Source organism: Pleuronectes platessa, chromosome 24 (genome assembly GCF_947347685.1).
Source record: "Pleuronectes platessa chromosome 24, fPlePla1.1, whole genome shotgun sequence".
NCBI classification, from domain to species: Eukaryota; Metazoa; Chordata; class Actinopteri; order Pleuronectiformes; family Pleuronectidae; genus Pleuronectes; species Pleuronectes platessa.
The window spans coordinates 11,499,290-11,519,014 of record NC_070649.1 but is presented as its reverse complement, the minus strand read 5'-3'; the positions used below and the strand labels follow the sequence as shown (position 1 = coordinate 11,519,014).

Genomic DNA, 19,725 nt, shown 5'->3' with positions numbered 1-19,725 from the left:
GCACAGATGACTTGGTGTGTGACGTCACACTACACTCACACATTACCTGATCACAGGTCTCATTCTCAAAAATCGCCTTCTCCACCTATCCAGTCTTTCACAAATGCGGAGGAAAAGCGTGCACCGGACGAGCCCCCATTTGCTCAAGACTGTGGCAAGGAGGGAGACGACAAGGGTGAACTGTGGCTCTATTAGAATATTTATTAACGGAACAAACTATAAACCAAAGTCTCCAAGAACAAAACAGAAAAGGGTGCTGGCGTCTGATTATTTACACAAATAATGATTATCATAATATACAGAAACATGTATCCTAGTGTTAATATGATGAGCAAAAATGTGTATTTACTAAGTAGAGAAACTGCCAATTCCAGTAAAGCCTAAACATTTTCTGGAAAATAAATGATGGAACCTGTTGACTTTTTGTATTAAATGAGACGAATGTGACCCAATATAAGTTTTATCATGGCTTGAAATGAACATTTGATCAAATTCCACATGGATATGAAATGTAGCCCTACTTTTCTAATGACTCTCCAGCATCCTCAGCATGAAACGTTCACGGCTCTGATAGGAAGTCTGGCTCAACTTCACCAGGAGCCTCGGCCATCAGCGGTGTGTTTGCTGCCTGCACAATTACTTGATTTTATTAAAAAGAGATCCTCAGCAGGTGCTTGTTTTCACTCGGTGTCTCTGAACGAACATGTGGAGCAGCTAGGAAACGGGTTTTGGTGGAGCTGTGGTGCTTTTGAACTCATTTTAGGAGAGAAACTAGTGGGAAAAGTCGCTGAGCAGCGCTGCTCACCGCGGTGAACGGGTCGTGTTTGGAGGCTCCACCGACCAAATGCAGAGAGCATCAGAGCTCTTCATGACTTCAATATGAAGACAAATAAGTCCGCTACCTGCTTCCTCACTGTCAGCCTCCAGCACCGGTCAGACACTGAGTTTTTACTCGTTTATCAGTGAAGAGAAAACACAAGTGTCTCGGCGTTCACACTAAACACGGGAGCCACGGCTCGACTGAGTCTCCACGGTTCTCATGGTGTGTTCAAGTACCGCCTACCGATCGGGACTCTCCATCAGTCCGGTAACTCACTCCGATAATTCGTCGTTGATCTATACGCAAAGAGAAATATGGCAGAAGTTGCTCCAGCTCCACCCGCCGCCAAGGTTAAAGCGGCCAAGAAGAAGGCCGTGAAACCGAAGACCGCCGGTGTTCCAGTTTAACTGGCGGGCATGGCTTCTGGCGACATTCCAGATGTTGAGGCTGTTTTTTAAGAGCCGGTGGCAGATTCGTCATTTTCACAAAGCGCCTGTGTGTGAAGTGCGGTGATCTACTGAAGGACTTGCTGAAATAAAAATCCTACAAAAACCCTTCACGAGTTCATGTGTCCGTGTCAGCATCACGTTGAGACCGCAATAAGCATTTAAATGGTAAAAAAAAAAAAAAATTTGTAAAAAAAACCTTGAACGGGATTCGAAACAACAAGCTGAAACACTATAAGCGTCTAGCCTGATGACGATCTCACTACGCCACCGAGTCGCTGAAATTTGCATCGCGCGTTAGATAAATGTCTCGTTCTTTGCTTTGTCAGCTGTATATCACCAGATGTGCTTTAAGGTAACGCCCATGTCATCTGGTGATAGTCCGAACACAGAATAAACGCTTTAAACGTAATACCAGGCTTTACAAATCTGACGCTCCTCTTCATAGGAGACACAGGGAGCATTGAAGAACACACACGCGTCACCAGCTCCACTCGAAGTGCTTTTGTGTGTCGCTGGTGATCATTACAACACGCACACACCAAACAACAGGTACATGTAAACATCCCTCACATCAACAAGGCGGAAGCTCGAGCGGTGTTTTCATGAGTTAAGTTGGTGAACGTGCTTCTAATGGACGTGTGGAGCCTCACGTGTCCTCCTGTGGCTGCTGGTTGAAGTCAGCGGACGGGATTTTAAAAGATGTTCTCGTTGTTGTCGATGATCAGGTTCTGCCATCGGAGAATGAAAACAAGCCAAACGCACATCACAGAACGGGTGTGTTGGTTTTTCGTAGCTTCTGTAAGTCAAGTGTTGTTTATCTGTGTGAAATCAACAGATGATCTGTCCGAAGTGTGTCGAGTGTGTTGTCAACATGACACATGTGTGACGAGGCTAAATATAAATGTGAAAAAATCCCACCACGGGAATCGATCTGCTGTGGTCCACATAAAAATAAACGTAGTGGCAATGGCACTGTCCACTGTACCACTGATAAGGTTACAGATGATAGATTCACCTGTATGCCTTTATCACTGTGAAGCCTGTGCACGACTTAACATGAGTTATTGTTTCAGGGAACACGCCCAGGTTAACTTGTGACAGTCAAAATGTAACCGTAAACTCAGAGTTATCGGTCACACGTCACACATTTGGACACCGCTGCGCCCGTGTGCTTAGCACACGCACGACATCATGAAAAACGGCTGTATCCTGCACTCATACAAAGCAGAAGCCACAAAAGAGTTTGCGTGCTTACTATAAGTCTGCGTTTCATGTGCTCGTTGATATCATGGTTGGTATGAAGCAAGTATACAAACACGAGTAATGAGAGGCTCGTAAGAGCTTGTAGTCGGGAAAAAATACTAGTATCATGGTTTGGGGTAAGGTCTTTTATTGAGTGTCTAAATGCAACACAGACATCTGCGCACTCATCTTCACGAAGTTCAAACTACCATGGCACTTCAAAAGTCGCTGTAGAGACTACCAATGTATGTCCAGATAACCTTTATGGTAAGTAATAGCCACACCTTTTAAGATTTGTTTGGGTCATCTGTTACTTATCTCCGTTTCCTCATCAGACACAGGTGGAAATTCCAACACAATACAAATACTATTAAATTAAACTGTAAGTAAGGAATACATGGCCAAGAGGTTTTATAAAGGCTCCCCAGCTTATGTTCACCAGTTAACATATTAGCACATCACAAACATTTTAATCTAATACAAATGCCATCCATTTCAGTGGCGGTTTGGGGCACGGGCGAAACGGGCAGCCGCCCGCGGCGGCACATTCATCATCTGGCCCGCTTCGCGGTTCTCTCTGGCCCGCGAAGCGGTTCTCTATTATCTATCATATCATATGATAGATAATAGAGAACGCTATTATCTGTGGTTTATTTATTTTTTAAATAAATCATAGACCTGCCCGGTTCAATCGTGCCCAAAACCGCCACTGACTTTGATACTAATTTGACACCTGTGTGAAACGTTTGGCTAATCATGATTATACAAGCCCTGGAAAAATAATTAGGAACGTAATTTCACACACGCTCAATCAAAGTCACCTGTTGGTGGCAAAGCCTACATATATGTGTTTTCAGCTTACATGATTTGTAGCGAGTAAGGAGATCCAGAGAGAGACAGCGAGAGAAAGAAAGACAGAGAATTACAAATAGCTTTAGAGAATTGAGAGAGAAAGTGATAGAGTTTGGTAGATTGTTGAGGCAAGGTTAAAGTATTTAGTTAAAGTATTTAGAGTATTTACAGCAGGGATAGTATAGACACATATTGCAGATATAGGATAGATTATTGTAGATATTAGATATAGGATAGATTTGAGTAGCAATAGGCATAAATTAGCACAGGGTAATATTCAGATTAGTAACAGTTTAGTCAGGGACACATAGTTAGATAGTTAGAATGGACCGTAAAATGGTCAGGGAAATTGAAGACTTCCTGAGGCATAATGCCTATCCTTTAGGTTTATCCTCCAAAGAGCGGTATACCATAAAGAGGAGATGTGAAAATTACATCTTCAAGGGTAAGTAGTGGCCTTGTCTTTCCAAACAATAAGGCACTGATGTGGAGTTACTAATATCATCATGGCCCTCAGATGGGCAGCTTTACTATGTATGCCGTAGAAGGAAGCAGGGCGAGTATCTCGCCAAAGTAGTTACGTCACCAGAGGAGGCAAACGATGTGTTTGTGGCCTTCCATGCGAGCGAGCATGGAGGCCATTGCGGGATGGAGAAAACACAGGATGCCATTTCCTTGCGTTATTACTGGCCTGGGATGGAAGAGGACATAAGGAAATGGGTGAGCTTGAATTAATTTTGTCAGTAACCTCTGTGCATGGTGTAGTAAATTACACATTCTATTTCATATTCAATTTGATTCTTTTTTCATTTAATGATTCTTCACATTTGTTTAGGTATTGGAGTGTCCTCCCTGCCAGGCCAAAAGGAATGTCCTCAAAATAAAGAAGGCTTATGTTCCAATTGAGGTGACTGCCCTGAAATGACATCTTATCCCAGAAAAACAACACATTTCCATAACATGTTCTCTTTCCTCAGGTAACTGAGCCACTTGAGCTTGTTGGGATGGATCTGGTTGGAAAACTGACACCGACCAAAAATGGCCACCAGTACATTTGTGTCATGATTGACTACTTTACCAAATGGACAGAGGCCTATCCATTGAAGACCAAATGTGCTGCTGAGGTGACAGACTGCATTATGGACTTCTTTTATAAGTTTGGTGCTCCAAAAAGGCTTCTCACGGACCAAGGAAGAGAATTTGTTAATACGGTAAGAACTTCTCATGCCATCTGTATCATCAGCGCCGCCGCTCCCATAACGCACACTACGCGCTGTGCGTAGGGCACAAAGTCCTGAGGGGGCATCAAAAAATAGGCAACTGGAAAATCATCAGTTATAATAATTATGTAGCCGCTCGTTTTGTTGTATCATAGGTCCGGCCTCAGCCGACGGGGGACACTAGAGCAGGTCATGCGTTCGGGACAGCACACCCGTTTATTTCCGCTCATTTTACAACTTAACTCATATCGTCACAGATCGCATTTACTTTAAAAAACCCTTTCAAAATAAGAGTCACTACCAACAACCCGCTTAGAACAGGAAATACAACTCAACCCTCAACAATAACGTCATTAAATAAAATAGCTTACAATTATAATACCGATATTATTTCAGTATAGAAATATTAAGCACCTTTTAGGCATGTATATCACAAAACAGGCAGAACAAGAGATATATTTAATTGCTCAAATAAAGTTATGATGGTGTGAATTTTCTGCTTCTAAATCTATGCTTTATTGAAGAAGATTGCTCACTTGTATACTTCTGCTTTTAAGTTTGTATTTATGGATGACTCTTTAATTTCTACGAAGATTTTGCACATCTGAATACTTGTGTGTATGTATGTTTTGGCTGTTTTGTGTACTGGGTTTACCAATTAGATTTTCCTTTATCGTTTTAATAAAATGTAAAACTGGTAGAAACAAACCTTTTTTATTCAAGGGGAGGGGGGGGGGGGGGCATCATAAAGGAATTATGCTTAGGGCACCAAAATAGCTAGCTGCGGCACTGTATTATAAATGTTATGGGCTCAATATCAATGTTTCCACTTTTCTTTCAGCTCAACTATAATGTCTGTGAGAAGCTTGGCATTAAGAGAAGTCTCTGCTCTCCCTACCACCCCCAGACCAACGGCTTGGTGGAAAAAATGAACGGAACTATTCAGAGGTATGGTATGTCAGTTTGTGACTTTTCACATTGCAATCTTAATGTCTCAATGTTGTGTGTATGACCTAACAGGACCTTGACCAAATTGGTGGGGGAAAAGCCAAACACCTGGGATGGCCACCTCCAAGCAACCCTTTTTGCTTTAAGGACGAAGAAGCAATTAACCACCAGATACTCCCCCTTTTTCCTCATGTTTGGACGTGAGGCCAGGTACCCTACGGAGGTTCCCGAGGAGTATTTGGTATGTAGGAAAGTACACATGTATTGTGTGTATTTTGGGAAAAACTGGAAATTAGGATGTTTCACTTCATGGCCGCTGTAACTCAACATTCTGATGTGTTTCTTGACACAGGTGACAAATGATGGTGTGGAGGCTCTTATTGCCCAGGAGACCCAACCTGTTGGAATGAAGAGCCTCCCTGCCCACTACAGAAGGGCTCAAGCCAACATGGGGAAAGTGAGGGAAAAGATCAAGAGAAAGAGAGAGGAGATTGGTCATGACGACCATTTTAAAGTTGGCCAAAAGGTGATGAGGGCAAACATACGCCAGGAGCAGAGAAAGGGGGGGAAAATGGAGACCTCCATGCTCGGCCCCTTCACGATCGTGAAATTGGAGGGGAAAAGCGCGGATCTAGTCACGCCGAAAAGTAAAGTGATTCATAAAGTCAACATTGACCAATTAAGCCCATATATTGAGCCTACGCCGCGCATCCCCCACAAATGGATCACCGAATCCGCAATGTCCCTCTCACCCTCATCTCAAGTCGCCTCAACCTCAGCTCCAGCACCCTCAGTTCCAGTCCTGTCCCCCTCATCTCAAGTCGCCTCAACCTCAGCTCCAGCACCCTCAGTTCCAGTCCCGTCCCCCTCATCTCCAGTGGCCTCACCCTCATCTCCAGCCCCATCATCTCCAGCCCTGTCACCCTCATCTCCAGCCGCCTCACCGTCACCCCCATCTGCAACAGTGTGTGTCCCTTCAGACATTTTGGAAACAGGTAATAGCTAATTATGACTTAAGTTATTTTGCTAATATTTATTGCAAGTAATATGTCAACTTTTTTCTACATAGTGGTACACAACATTTGGGCTGGGAAAAAGCCGGAGGTGTTGTGGAGCAAAGCAGGCCCTTACAAACTGTTTACACGGAACCTCCAGGAACACCTTCGTCCAGATGCACTTGTGGAAAGTGAAGTAAGCAAAGTTTTCAGCATTTGGATTTTTAATTTAGAAGTGGGTTAAAATCTGATTCCATTACAGATCATCAATGCATACCTAACGATTGCGCTGAGTAATTTCTCAGAGGCAGGCAGAGGCAGGGGATATCTACTTGACTCCTTCCAAATGACGGACATTTGGAGAGGTAAAAATAAAGGACTGAGGAAGGTAAGTGATAAATGGGACTACACTGCATATGAGGGAGGATCTTTTTAATCATGCTCCTTCACTTGTAGGCCTTTTTTGTCTTGGTCATATGATTTATTTATTCTGCATCTTAATATTAGAGCGAATTGCTCCTCAGAAAACCTGTTTGATTTTCTGTGTTCTATATTGCATGAATGCAGATAGATCCCCTGGATTATGATGTCCTGATTGGAGCTGTCTGCGAGCACCATCACTGGACACTAACTGTAAGGGGCTTTGGCTATAATCACAATATACAGCTCCTGTTGTTAGAATAATTCCTTGTTGATTTTCGAATTTGTCCAGGTGATGTATCCTAAAAAGAGGCAGTCCCTTTATGTTGATCCGTTTGGGGCTAGCGAGGAAGCATTAAAAAAATGCAGTGCAGTAACCAGGTAAGGGGGGCCCTGGTGTGGAGGGTGTTCATAGAATTTTGAACGTGCTATTAATTATTCCTATGCTGCACAGGGCTTTCATGAGGCAGCGGGGCCACAACTGCTCACGCTGGTCCAGTCAAACAGTACCACACGCTCGACAAGTTGATGCAACCTCATGTGGTGTTATTGTGTGTAAAGTAAGTGAAGGTGCTTGAATCAGTAAGTTGAGAAATAAATGGTTGGACCATTTACGCATCCCTGTGTTTTCCACTTGTTTCTTGTTCCAGTTAGCAGACATGATTCTTAATGAAGAGGACATGGAGGACGTTTTTGACAAGACTTCCATTTTAAGGATGAGGTTGCAGATAGGCAAACGGCTGATCAAAGAAACAGGTTTGTCCCTTATTTGTTTTTATTAGCTATTGTAAAACGTGAGCTATTCATTAGGAAAAAAATAACATAACAATGTTTCATGAACAGATGATTTGACCAACCTATGCCGAGCGTGTGGCTCATATGACACAGATGTGCAATGGGTAAGGCAGATTTTAAGCACTTTCGGTTGATGCACGTCTTAGTTATGGTACTGCCATACAGATTCTTTTCTCTACTTCCAGATTGCTTGCACACCTTGTGATCAATGGTTCCACAGAAGCTGTGTTGGGCAACCACCTGTGGAGGCACCTTTTTATTGCCCATTGTGTATTTAAACCTGTTTACTAGTATTTATTTTTAACCGGCTCCTTGCTTTTAAGGTAGCTTGATTGATTGATAAAATGTCAGACATGTTTACCCTCATCAATGCTGCTGAAAACTTTAATGTTGATGATGTTCTCCTACACTTGACATCTATTGCGCTTATGTCCGTCCTGGGAGACGGATCCTCACATGTGTCTCTGAGGTTTCTACGTATTTTTACCCTGTTAAAAGGGTTTTTAGTAGTTTTTCATTACTCTTGTTGAGGGTTAAGGACAGAGGATGTCACATCATGTTAAAGCCCTATGAGACAAATTGTGATTTGTGAATATGGGCTATACAAATAAAATGTGATTGATTGATGAAAGTGAAGATGAGTGCGCAGATGTCTGTGTTGCATTTAGACACTCAATAAAAGACCTTACCCCAAACCATGATACTAGTATTTTTTCCCGACTACAAGCTCTTACGAGCCTCTCATTACTCGTGTTTGTATACTTGCTTCATACCAACCATGATATCAACGAGCACATGAAACGCAGACTTATAGTAAGCACGCAAACTCTTTTGTGGCTTCTGCTTTGTATGAGTGCAGGATACAGCCGTTTTTCATGATGTCGTGCGTGTGCTAAGCACACGGGCGCAGCGGTGTCCAAATGTGTGACGTGTGACCGATAACTCTGAGTTTACGGTTACATTTTGACTGTCACAAGTTAACCTGGGCGTGTTCCCTGAAACAATAACTCATGTTAAGTCGTGCACAGGCTTCACAGTGATAAACGCATACAGGTGAATCTATCATCTGTAACCTTATCAGTGGTACAGTGGACAGTGCCATTGCCACTACGTTTATTTTTATGTGGACCACAGCAGATCGATTCCCGTGGTGGGATTTTTTCACATTTATATTTAGCCTCGTCACACATGTGTCATGTTGACAACACACTCGACACACTTCGGACAGATCATCTGTTGATTTCACACAGATAAACAACACTTGACTTACAGAAGCTACGAAAAAACAACACACCCGTTCTGTGATGTGCGTTTGGCTTGTTTTCATTCTCCGATGGCAGAACCTGATCATCGACAACAACGAGAACATCTTTTAAAATCCCGTCCGCTGACTTCAACCAGCAGCCACAGGAGGACACGTGAGGCTCCACACGTCCATTAGAAGCACGTTCACCAACTTAACTCATGAAAACACCGCTCGAGCTTCCGCCTTGTTGATGTGAGGGATGTTTACATGTACCTGTTGTTTGGTGTGTGCGCGTTGTAATGATCACCAGCGACACACAAAAGCACTTCGAGTGGAGCTGGTGACGCGTGTGTGTTCTTCAATGCTCCCTGTGTCTCCTATGAAGAGGAGCGTCAGATTTGTAAAGCCTGGTATTACGTTTAAAGCGTTTATTCTGTGTTCGGACTTTCACCAGATGACATGGGCGTTACCTTAAAGCACATCTGGTGATATACATCTGACAAAGCAAAGAACGAGACATTTATCTAACGCGCGGTGTACATTTCAGCGACTCGGTGGCGTAGTGAGATCGTCATCAGGCTAGACGCTTATAGTGTTTCAGCTTGTTGTTTCGAATCCCGTTCAAGGTTTTTTTTACAAATTTTTTTTTTTTTACCATTTAAATGCTTATTGCGGTCTCAACGTGATGCTGACACGGACACATGAACTCGTGAAGGGTTTTTGTAGGATTTTTATTTCAGCAAGTCCTTCAGTAGATCACCGCACTTCACACACAGGCGCTTTGTGAAAATGACGAATCTGCCACCGGCTCTTAAAAAACAGCCTCAACATCTGGAATGTCGCCAGAAGCCATGCCCGCCAGTTAAACTGGAACACCGGCCCCAGCGTCAGTGAGCTCATCGTAAAGGCCGTGTCCGCGTCCAAGGAGCGCAGTGGCGCGTCAGTCTCCGCCCTCAAGAAGGCTCTGGCTGCCGGAGGCTACGATGTGGAGAAGAACAATTCCCGCGTCAACACCACCATCAAGAAGCTGGTGGTCAGCGGGACCCTGGTCCAGACCAAGGGATCCGGGGCCACCGGCTCCTTCAAGATGAGCAAGAAGGTGGAGACCAAGGTCCAGCAGCCGCTAAAAAGTCCCTGAAGAAGGTGACGAAACCAGCCGCGGCCAAGAAGCCCACCAAGAGCCCCAAGAAAGTGGTGAAAATGGCCCCTGCTGCCAAGAAAGCCCCTGCGAAGAAGGTCGCCAAACCTAAAGCGAAGAAGGCAGCAGCCAAGAAGAAGTGAGCTGTCCTCACTGTGAAACATGTCCATCCTGGTAAAAGGCTCTTTTAAGAGCCACGCACGTCTATCCACAAAGAGCTGTTTCCTCATCAATCATCACCACTGTCAATCATATCATGTAAAATTATGTTAAGCGATATCCGTTCGAATTCATATACCTTAGTTATTAAATATTGTACCTTTGTTGTTATATTTATCATAGTTTCCTTGTGTCTTTCCTTGCTAAATATAAAAGTGACAGCTGCTTAGAAAAATGTCAATTTCGGCTTCACATCATATAACTGTACTGTACTGCAGTAACATCAGGCAGCCAACAGATAGAGCTGCTCTCCAAATGATGTGAACCGAAACAACGTCCACTACCAGATGAACTCTCCTCCATGTCCTGTCCGAAGCTTTGTTTTCCAGTCGCTCAGCTTCTCCTGTTTTATTGCAGCTACTCGTTTGAGTCATAGAAATGAGCTCTGTAGCTGCATCAACTTGATCAGTGGCTGTTATTAAACTAAAGTATTGATGAACTGTCATCAGACACTGCAACATCAACAGAGGGAAAGTCACAAGGTTAAATTTATTAACAGGGAGTAGAGGGTTTTTCCAGGTGATGCTTTTCTCAGATTTATGTTTAAAGCACTAATTAATTAAAAAAGTTAAATAGTAAAATAAAAAAAATACTTAATTGTTTTAATCTTGTTTCAGGACCATGGACAGAGATGTTTGTTTTGTTTAGGTGCTGCACTTCAACAGTGTGATGCCCTGAATGGATGTTGTGGAGCAGAGTGCAGCCGCTTTACGCTTCAAGTCTGTGCAGAAACACACTTAGGTGAAAAATTAGATGACTGTATCTAGTCAACTATAGAAAACAATATTGGGTTGCCACAATTAAGGAAGTGTTGTCAACAAACACTGTGTTTAACCAGAATGTACACACGTGTGCAGTATGTGAAAGTGTTTGTGTAAATTGCAGCGTGTAAACATGTCATTTTAACCATTCAAACAGACTTTATTTATTGTGACGACCCCTTCTCACCTGGACACTAGGTGTCCCTGTTCTTCCGTTCCCAGAGCTACAGGTGGAGTGGAAATCAGCGACAATCAGTGCACATCTCGGCCAGGTGTGCTCTGGCCAGCACCCTTCTGTCTTGTTTTTGGAGACTTTGGTTGTTGCTTATAATTTATTCTGTTAAATAAATATCCTGAAATAGTGACAGTTCACCCGTGTCGTCTCCCTCATTGTCACAGTCGTGAGCCGGGCTGTGACGTTCATCTTTACAGATTTACTTCTATTTCAAACAAACACACTTCACATTTCATTAGGGGTACTTAATACTAAAATATTATATACATCATTATGCACACATAATTATAAGTATGACGAAAAGTAGTGGCATTGCCTATGGATGGTGTCTTACATCATGGTGTAATCTTTACCTTCTTTTTCGGCCAAAGCAAAACACCCACACTCTCTTGTTTCTCCTCAGATTGTATAAATATTTCAGCTTTGCAACCGGTACATTTGGTATAGGCATAGGCGCAGAGGCATAGAAATGGCCCAGCTGAGAAATCAAAGGAATCTTAGACATCATAGCATTCAATGACACTGTGACATTAAAGCAAACTGACAACAAAATAGAATAACTTGACTAATGAGATTCTTTGTAGTTTAAAAGTTTTTTCCCAAATTGATTTTATTCGTTTGAAGGAGTTCCCATTTACTTAAATTGTAATGAATTCGGCTACAATGCTTTTTACCCCTGAAACTCCAAATGGGATATAGATTTGACTGTTTTTATTCCAGAAAGCTACAAAATGTATTTATATTTTTACTTCATAGGTATTGTAACTGTATTTACACAAGCTTAAATTATACACATAGGTAACATTAAAAACGACGTTCTTATGCAAAATAGTATTCGGCTGTGTCACCAATCAAGAGGATGTGGTCGGGTACCAACGTGGCGGACGGGACAAGATTCCTCAAGCTAAAATTCAATAATCAGGTCCAATCACTGCCGTACTCAGCCAGATTCAATACTGCGCTGGGTGCGGAATACTTTAGAGTAATTCACGACAAGAAAATAAGAGTATGCAGGATGTGTGTACAGCCGGGACATATACTAAGGGAATGCCCGGAACAATACTAAATGCAGCCTGTGTTTAAATAAATTGTAGGAGTGTGTTTGCAACAAAAGTGAAACGGGGGAGGTTCAAGATGAGTCTGGGGACAGTGAGGAAGTAAGTCTGAGCGAGGAGAGCACAGGTGCAGAGGAGGCGGCTGGTGCGTCGAGGCCTGGCGCGAAGCGGGAGGGAGGAGGAGAATAAAAGGAGAGGAGGAAAGTGCAGAGCTGGGAGTCAGCTTGCTAACAGGGGAGCAAGGGAAGAAAATAACTGAACAAAAGACCAAAAAACGTAACGAAAACAGCACGGACTGTCGAGAACGGGACAGCACGGCGCGGCAGTCAGCTGCCGAGCTTATCTCCGTGAGAGAAACACAGAGCGGCGCGGCTTCGACAGAGACTGCAGCCCAGGCTCTCGATCCAAAAGCACTCGACTCAGACTCAGACAAGGACTCTGCGATGAAAATAACACAAGGAGAAGACAAAACACAGAGAGGCAGCAAAGAATTAACAAGAAGAGTAAATCTAAGAACAAAAAATGACAATCTTGAATAAACAATGGCAACCGTCAGCTCATTTAATGCCCAAAGGCTACGCAAGAAAAGGAAAAGACAACAAATATTGGAAATGATCAAATATGGCATATTATGTGTACAGGAAACACACTGGGATGAGGAGTGTATGAGGGAGATCGAGAAGGAGTGGATGGGAGGCAGGGCCGGCCCTAGCACAACTGGCGTTCTAGGCAAGCCTCATTCCTGGCGCCCCCCCCCCCCCCCCCCCCCCCCCCCCCGGAAAATAAATAAATTTCGAAACGATTTTCCACGAAAACTTTTTATAAGATTATTTATTTCTTTGTCGAAGTTGCTTGGACACACATACTCTAACCATAAGCCTCAATGTGCTAGCATGTTCTGACAACACTTATAGCCTGCAAAATAGTTGATCAAGTAGCATTTCAGACAATGGCTGGCAATCTACATGAGGGGAGTTATATTGTAGCAAAGGACCAAAACTATGAAAATATTAATGAGGAAGATTCAGACCCAGATGATGTTCCTGCAATTTAAGGCTGATAATAGCAACTAAAGATTATTTGATCCTATGATGCTGTCATGTCACATAGATAATTGGATCATTTGATACCATAGGTTATTTGATTATTTGACTTACATATAAAAGAGCAACAGGTACAATTGCCTTATATATAAAGGAACAACACCTCTCATGAGTCCAATCACACCATTAGTAGACCTCAGTTGCACGAGAACCTTCTCTCTGACAAATTCCTCAAACCGCGACAGACGACAGTCAGCAGACAAGCTCTTCACAGCAAAACTACTTTACAAGAACTTTTCCTACATTGGATCATCTGCTTTCATCAAACATGGAGAAGATCAACTTCTCCGCAGACACAGTACGTTTCGTTCTAAGCAGGAGAGACTTCAAAACACAACTGTCTTTTATTACTTTAATGTAGTTTTAAAGACTTTAAAAGCAGACGTGTGTAAATGACTGAAGTCCATTCAGCTCTGTCTGTTTGAATATATCTGACGTTAGGATGGGACTGTGTATTTACCTGTTATATCTATATTTGTATCTTTCAGTCTCTTGGACAAATGCAGTCGGATGAAAACACGAGTGTCATTGAGACATGTTGATGTTGTTTTGATTGTCTACTTAGAGACTGGTAAAAACTTAGAAACTCCGCTGGGCAGTGAGGCGGGAGACACTCGCGCCACTAGGTGGGCGGGGCTACATTCGCCTGTATAGGTGTTTATTTTACATGCGTGTCGTCTTGCAGGAGGGGCGCGATAGTATATTGTTTACTTAACAGTGTGTAGTTCAGCTCCGACACACACAGACTGTAATTAAGTCATGTATTGTTATTGTGCCTTATAAAGACGGGTTATAAGCTAATGTTCAATAGGTCTATATTGTAAATGTTTGTATTTCTTTATGAGTCATAATGTATGTTAAGATGTTTGAAGTAAAGAGACACCATAATAATTGAATGTATGTTTTATGCACTTTAAAATGCAGTTACACTCACAGAAATGCTTATACTTGAAATTGTGTTTAATTTGAACAAGATGCAGTCCGGATGAGGTTAGTTTGACGTTAAAAAAATTAATCTAACATTAGGGTAAAATTAGCCAAAAATCGTAAAAACGGAAGGGGTACTGGCTCCTTGGTGTTGTCAGAACATGCTAGCACATTGAGGCTTATGGTTAGAGTATGTGTGTCCAAACAACTTCGACAAAGAAAGAAATAATTTTATAAATTGTTTTGGGGGGGGCGCCAGGAGTGAAGCTTGCCTAGAGCGCCAAATGTGCTAGGGCCGGCCCTGGTCTTGGGACACACACACACTCGCCCGTACAAAACTGTACATGGAGCCGCTGCAGAGCCGCGGGTTGCCGACCCCTGGCTTCGGCGAAAGAACAATTTTTTTTTACAGTTTCACCGTTAAAGAGATGCGGACGTCAAAAGTTTTGACTCAAAACATTAGTTCCCCCTAACATTTCCCCTCCCGGTCGCGCGCCCCACCTGTAGGCGCGCGACACAGTTTGAGAATCACTGCATTTGAGAGACCCAGAGGTGAACTGTCCCCCGCGCCCCCCTCCCCTTCCCCCTTCTCGCACAGCATCAAGCATGGGCGCCTGCAGTTGCCAATTCCCCATTGATATGATAGATAATAGAAAATCTCAATAGAGACCCTGAAAAGAAATATGTAGTCGGGTCGTAACACAAAATTACTTCATTTGGTAACACACAATTGAAAAAAAATTTAAAATTTAGAGTGAAACCAGTAAGATCAGCAAATTTACTTTAGATCAGATGTACTTAAAATCTGAATTATTTCAAATCAGATGTTTGCTTTAAAAGTATCAGATTTTCCAACTCAATTATTCGCTTTACTCAAAAGTAAAATACTGATCCATAACTACCTAATATTTTGCATAAAGACGTCGTTTTTAAGGTTACCTTTGTGTATAATTTAAGCTTGTGCAATACAGTTAAAATACTTTTTAAAAAAAATATCAATACAGTTAGTAGTTTTCTGGAAGAAGAATATAGTCGAATGTAGATCCCATTTGGAGTTTCAATTTAAGTAAATGGGAACTCCTTCAAACGAATAAAATCAATTTGGGAAAAAACTTTTAAACTACAAAGAATTTCATTAGTCAAGTTATTCTATTTTGTTGTCAGTTTGCTTTAATGTCACAGTGTCATTGATTGCTATGATGTCTAATATTCCTTTGACTTATCAGCTTGGCCATTTCTATGCCTGCGCACCTATTCCTATACCAAATGTACCGGTTGCAAAGCTGAAATATTTACACAATCTGAGGAGAAACAAGAGAGTGTGGGTGTTTTGCTTTGGCCGAAAAAGAAGGTAAAGATTACACCATGATGTAAGACACCATCCATAGGCAATGCCACTAATTTTCGTCATAGTTATAATTATGTGTGCATAATGATGTATATAATATTTTAGTATTAAGTAGCCCCTAATGAAATGTGAAGTGTGTGTGTTTGAAATAGAAGTAAATCTGTAAAGATGAATGTCACAGCCCGGCTCACGACTGTGACAATGAGGGAGACGACACGGGTGAACTGTCACTATTTCAGGATATTTATTTAACAGAATAAATTATAAGCAACAACCAAAGTCTCCAAAAACAAGACAGAAGGGTGCTGGCCAGAGCACACCTGGCCGAGATGTGCACTGATTGTCGCTGATTTCCACTCCACCTGTAGCTCTGGGAACGGAAGAACAGGGACACCTAGTGTCCAGGTGAGAAGGGGTCGTCCCAATAAATAAAGTCTGTTTGAATGGTTAAAATGACATGTTTACACGCTGCAATTTACACAAACACTTTCACATACTGCACACGTGTGTACATTCTGGTTAAACACAGTGTTTGTTGACAACACCTCCTTAATTGTGGCAACCCAATATTGTTTTGTATAGTTGTCTAGATACAGTCATCTAATTTGTCACCTATGTGTGTTTCTGCACAGATTTGAAGCGTAAAGCGGCTGCACTCTGCTCCACAACATCCATTCAGGACATCACACTGTTGAAGTGCAGCACCTAAACAAAACAAACATCTCTGTCAATGGTCCTGGAACAAGATTAAAACAATTAAATATTTTTTTATTTTACTCTGAAAAATGCACTTAGTGTTTTAATCATAAATCTGAGAAAAAGCATCACCTGGAAAAACCCTCTACTCCCTGTCAGTAAATTTAACCACATATAACTTTCCCTCTGTTGATGTTGCAGTGTCTGATGACAGTTCATCAATACTTTAGTTTAATGACAGCCACTGATCAAGTTGATGCAACTACAGAGCTCATTTCTATGACTCAAACGAGTAGCTGCAATAAAACAGGAGAAGCTGAGCTACTGGAAAACAAAGCTTCGGACAGGACATGGAGGAGAGTTCATCTGGTAGTGGACGTTGTTCCGGTTCACATCATTTGGAGAGCAGCTCCATCTGTTGGCTGCCTGATGTTACTGCAGTACAGCACAGTTATATGATGTGAAGCCGAAATTGACATTTTTCTAAGCAGCTGTCACTTATATATTTTGCAAGGAAAGACACAAGGAAACTACGATAAATATAACAACAAAGGTACAATATTTAATAAGTATGGTATATGAATTCGAACGGATATCGCTTAACATAATTTTACTTGATGTACAGTGCCTTGCATAAGTATTCACCCCCTTGGACTTTTTCCCATTATGTACTGTTACTAACTGGAATTCAAATAGACTTAAATAAACTTTTTCCCGTTTGATCAACAAAACATGCATAGTACTTTGGAGGTGCAAAATACATTTTATTGTGACACAAACAATAATGAGAACAAAAAAGTTGACATCTGTTGGGTGCATAAGTATTCACCCCCCTGTGTCAATACTTGGTAGAACCCCCTTTCGCTGCAATTACAGCTGCAAGTCTTTTGGGGTATGTCTCTACCAGCTTTGCACATCTAGAGATGGAAAGGTTTGTCCATTCTTCTTGGCAAAAAAGATGAAGCTCAGTCAGATTGGATGGAGACCGTCTGTGAACCGCAATCTTCAAGTCTTGCCATAGATTCTCTATTGTATTGAGGTCTGGGCTTTGACTGGGCCATTTTAAGACATTAACATTCTTTAATCCAAACCATTCCTTTGTAGCTCTGGCTGTATGTTTAGGGTCATTGTCCTGCTGGAAGATGAACCTCCGCCCCAGTCTCAAGTCTTTTGCAGACTGCATCAGATTTTCTTCAAGGATTTCCCTGTATTTGGCTCCATCCATCTTTCCCTCTATTCTGACCAGTTTCCCTGTACCTGCTGAAGAGAAGCATCCCCACAGCATGATGCTACCACCACCATGTTTCACTGTTGGGATGGTGTGCTCAGGGTGATGGGCAGTGTTGGGTTTTCACCACACATAGCGTTTTGCATTGAGGCCAAAAAGTTCAATTTTGGTCTCATCTGACCAGAGCACCTTCTTCCACATGTTTGTTGTGTCTCCCACATGGCATCTGGCAAACTCCAAACAGGATTTTTTATGGATCCCTTTCAACAATGGCTTTCTTCTTGCCACTCTTCCATAAAGGCCAGATTTGTGGAGTAGACGACTAATAGTTGTCCTGTGGACAGATTCTCCCACCTCAGCTGTGGATCTCTGCAACTCCTCCAGAGTAACCATGGGCCTCCTGGTTGCTTCTCTGATTAATTTTCTCCTTGTCCGACTCTTCAGTTTGGGTGGACGGCCTCCTCTTGGTAGGTTTGCGGTTGTGCCATATTCTTTCCATTTTCTTATGATGGATTTTATGGTGCTCAGAGAGATGTTCAAAGCTCTGGATATTTTTTTATAACCTAACCCTGCTTCATATTTCTCCACAACTTTATCCCTGACCTGTTTGGTGAGCTCCTTGGTCTTCATGATGCTGTTTGTTCAGTAATGATCTCCAACAAACTCTGAGTCCGTCACAGAACAGGTGTATTTATACTGAGATTAAATTGCAGACAGGTGGACCCTATATACTAATTATGTGACTTGCAAATGTGACTTGTGAATGCAATTGGTCGCACCAGATCTTTGTTAGGGGTTTCACAGTAAAGGGGGTGAATACATATGCACTCAACACTTTTCAGATTTTTATTTGTAAATAATTGTGAAATCCATGTAATATTTCCCCCCACTTCCAAATGATGCATTATTTTGTGTTGGTCCATTACATAAACTCACGATGAAATAAATTTTAATCTGTGGTTATACCATGACAAAATGTAGAAAAGTCCAAAGGGGGTGAATACTTATGCAAGGCACTGTATGTGTGTGTGTCAGTAGTAGTCTGCCTCTCCTTCACACAGTCTAAAGCTATTTGTTATATTATTTAATTTGAACCAACTTCTAAATCTTAACATTGTAAGAAAGACATTTAATATATTCCTGTCTAACTTGACTCGCTTTAGTTATGAACTCTGTCTCTACATATTTAGTGAAAGTGGTGATGATTGATGAGGAAACAGCTCTTTGTGGATAGACGTGTGTGGCTCTTAAAAGAGCCTTTTACCAGGATGCACATGTTTCACAGTGAGGACAGCTCACTTCTTCTTGGCTGCTGTCTTCTTCGCTTTGGTTTTGGCGACCTTCTTCGCGGGTGCTTTCTTGGCAGCAGGGGTCTTTTTCACCACCTTCTTGGGGCTCTTCGCCACTTTCTTGGGGCTCTTCGCCACCTTCTTGGGGCTCTTCGTGGGCGTCTTGGCCGCTGCTGGTTTCGTCACCTTCTTCGGGGACTTTTTAGCGGCTGCTGGCTACTTGGCTGCCGCCGACTTGGGCTTTTTAGCCACTGCGGGTTTCTTCACCGGCTTCTGGACCTTGGTCTCCACCTTCTTGCTCATCTTGAACGAGCCGGTGGCCCCGGATCCCTTGGTCTGGACCAGGGTCCCGCTGACCACCAGCTTCTTGATGGTGGTGTTGACGCGGGAATTGTTCTTCTCCACATCGTAGCCTCCGGCCGCCAGAGCCTTCTTGTGGGCGGATACTGACTCGCCACTTCGCTCCTTGGTCGCAGACACGGCCTTCACGATGAGCTCACTGACGCTGGGGCCGGCGGTCTTCGGTTTCACGACCTTCTTCTTGGCCGCTTTAACCTTGGCGGCGGGTGGAGCGGGAGCTGGAGCGACTTCTGCCATCTTTCTCTTTGCGTATAGATCAACGACGAACTATCGGAGTGAGTTACCGAACTAATGGAGAGTCCCGATCGGGAGGCGGTACTTGAACACACCATGAGAACCGTGGAGACTCAGTCGAGCAGTGGCTCCCGTGTGCAGTGTG

At 42.7% G+C, this 19,725-nt stretch overlaps 3 protein-coding genes and 1 pseudogene across 3 annotated transcripts in view; 2 read left to right on the top strand and 2 right to left on the bottom strand.

Moving 5' to 3' along the window:
- The window catches only part of LOC128431094 (uncharacterized), an 870,493-nt gene that overhangs the window by 689,467 nt on the left and 161,301 nt on the right, over nucleotides 1-19,725 (top strand). The gene's annotated exons all lie outside the window — the stretch shown is intronic.
- Nucleotides 1-19,725, bottom strand: part of LOC128431095 (histone H4) — a 317,773-nt gene that overhangs the window by 157,927 nt on the left and 140,121 nt on the right. The gene's annotated exons all lie outside the window — the stretch shown is intronic.
- Nucleotides 1,199-8,552, top strand: LOC128431086 (uncharacterized). The gene is made up of 14 exons (XM_053417307.1): nucleotides 1,199-4,083; nucleotides 4,199-4,270; nucleotides 4,341-4,574; nucleotides 5,425-5,531; nucleotides 5,604-5,772; nucleotides 5,884-6,526; nucleotides 6,601-6,722; nucleotides 6,789-6,914; nucleotides 7,094-7,159; nucleotides 7,239-7,327; nucleotides 7,401-7,506; nucleotides 7,597-7,702; nucleotides 7,790-7,845; nucleotides 7,927-8,552. The coding sequence occupies exons 1-14, from the start codon at nucleotides 4,012-4,014 to the stop codon at nucleotides 8,017-8,019; spliced, it is 2,061 nt and encodes a 686-aa protein (XP_053273282.1). The 5' UTR covers nucleotides 1,199-4,011; the 3' UTR covers nucleotides 8,020-8,552.
- Nucleotides 17,137-19,583, bottom strand: LOC128431099 (histone H1-like; annotated as a pseudogene).

Coding starts and splice junctions, on each gene's coding strand:
- LOC128431086 (XM_053417307.1), top strand. CDS start 4,012: ATGGAGAAAACACAGGATGCCATTTCCTTGCGTTATTACTGGCCTGGG. Junction 4,084..4,198: donor AAGAGGACATAAGGAAATGG/GTGAGCTTGAAT, acceptor ACATTTGTTTAG/GTATTGGAGTGTCCTCCCTG. Junction 4,575..5,424: donor GAAGAGAATTTGTTAATACG/GTAAGAACTTCT, acceptor CTTTTCTTTCAG/CTCAACTATAATGTCTGTGA.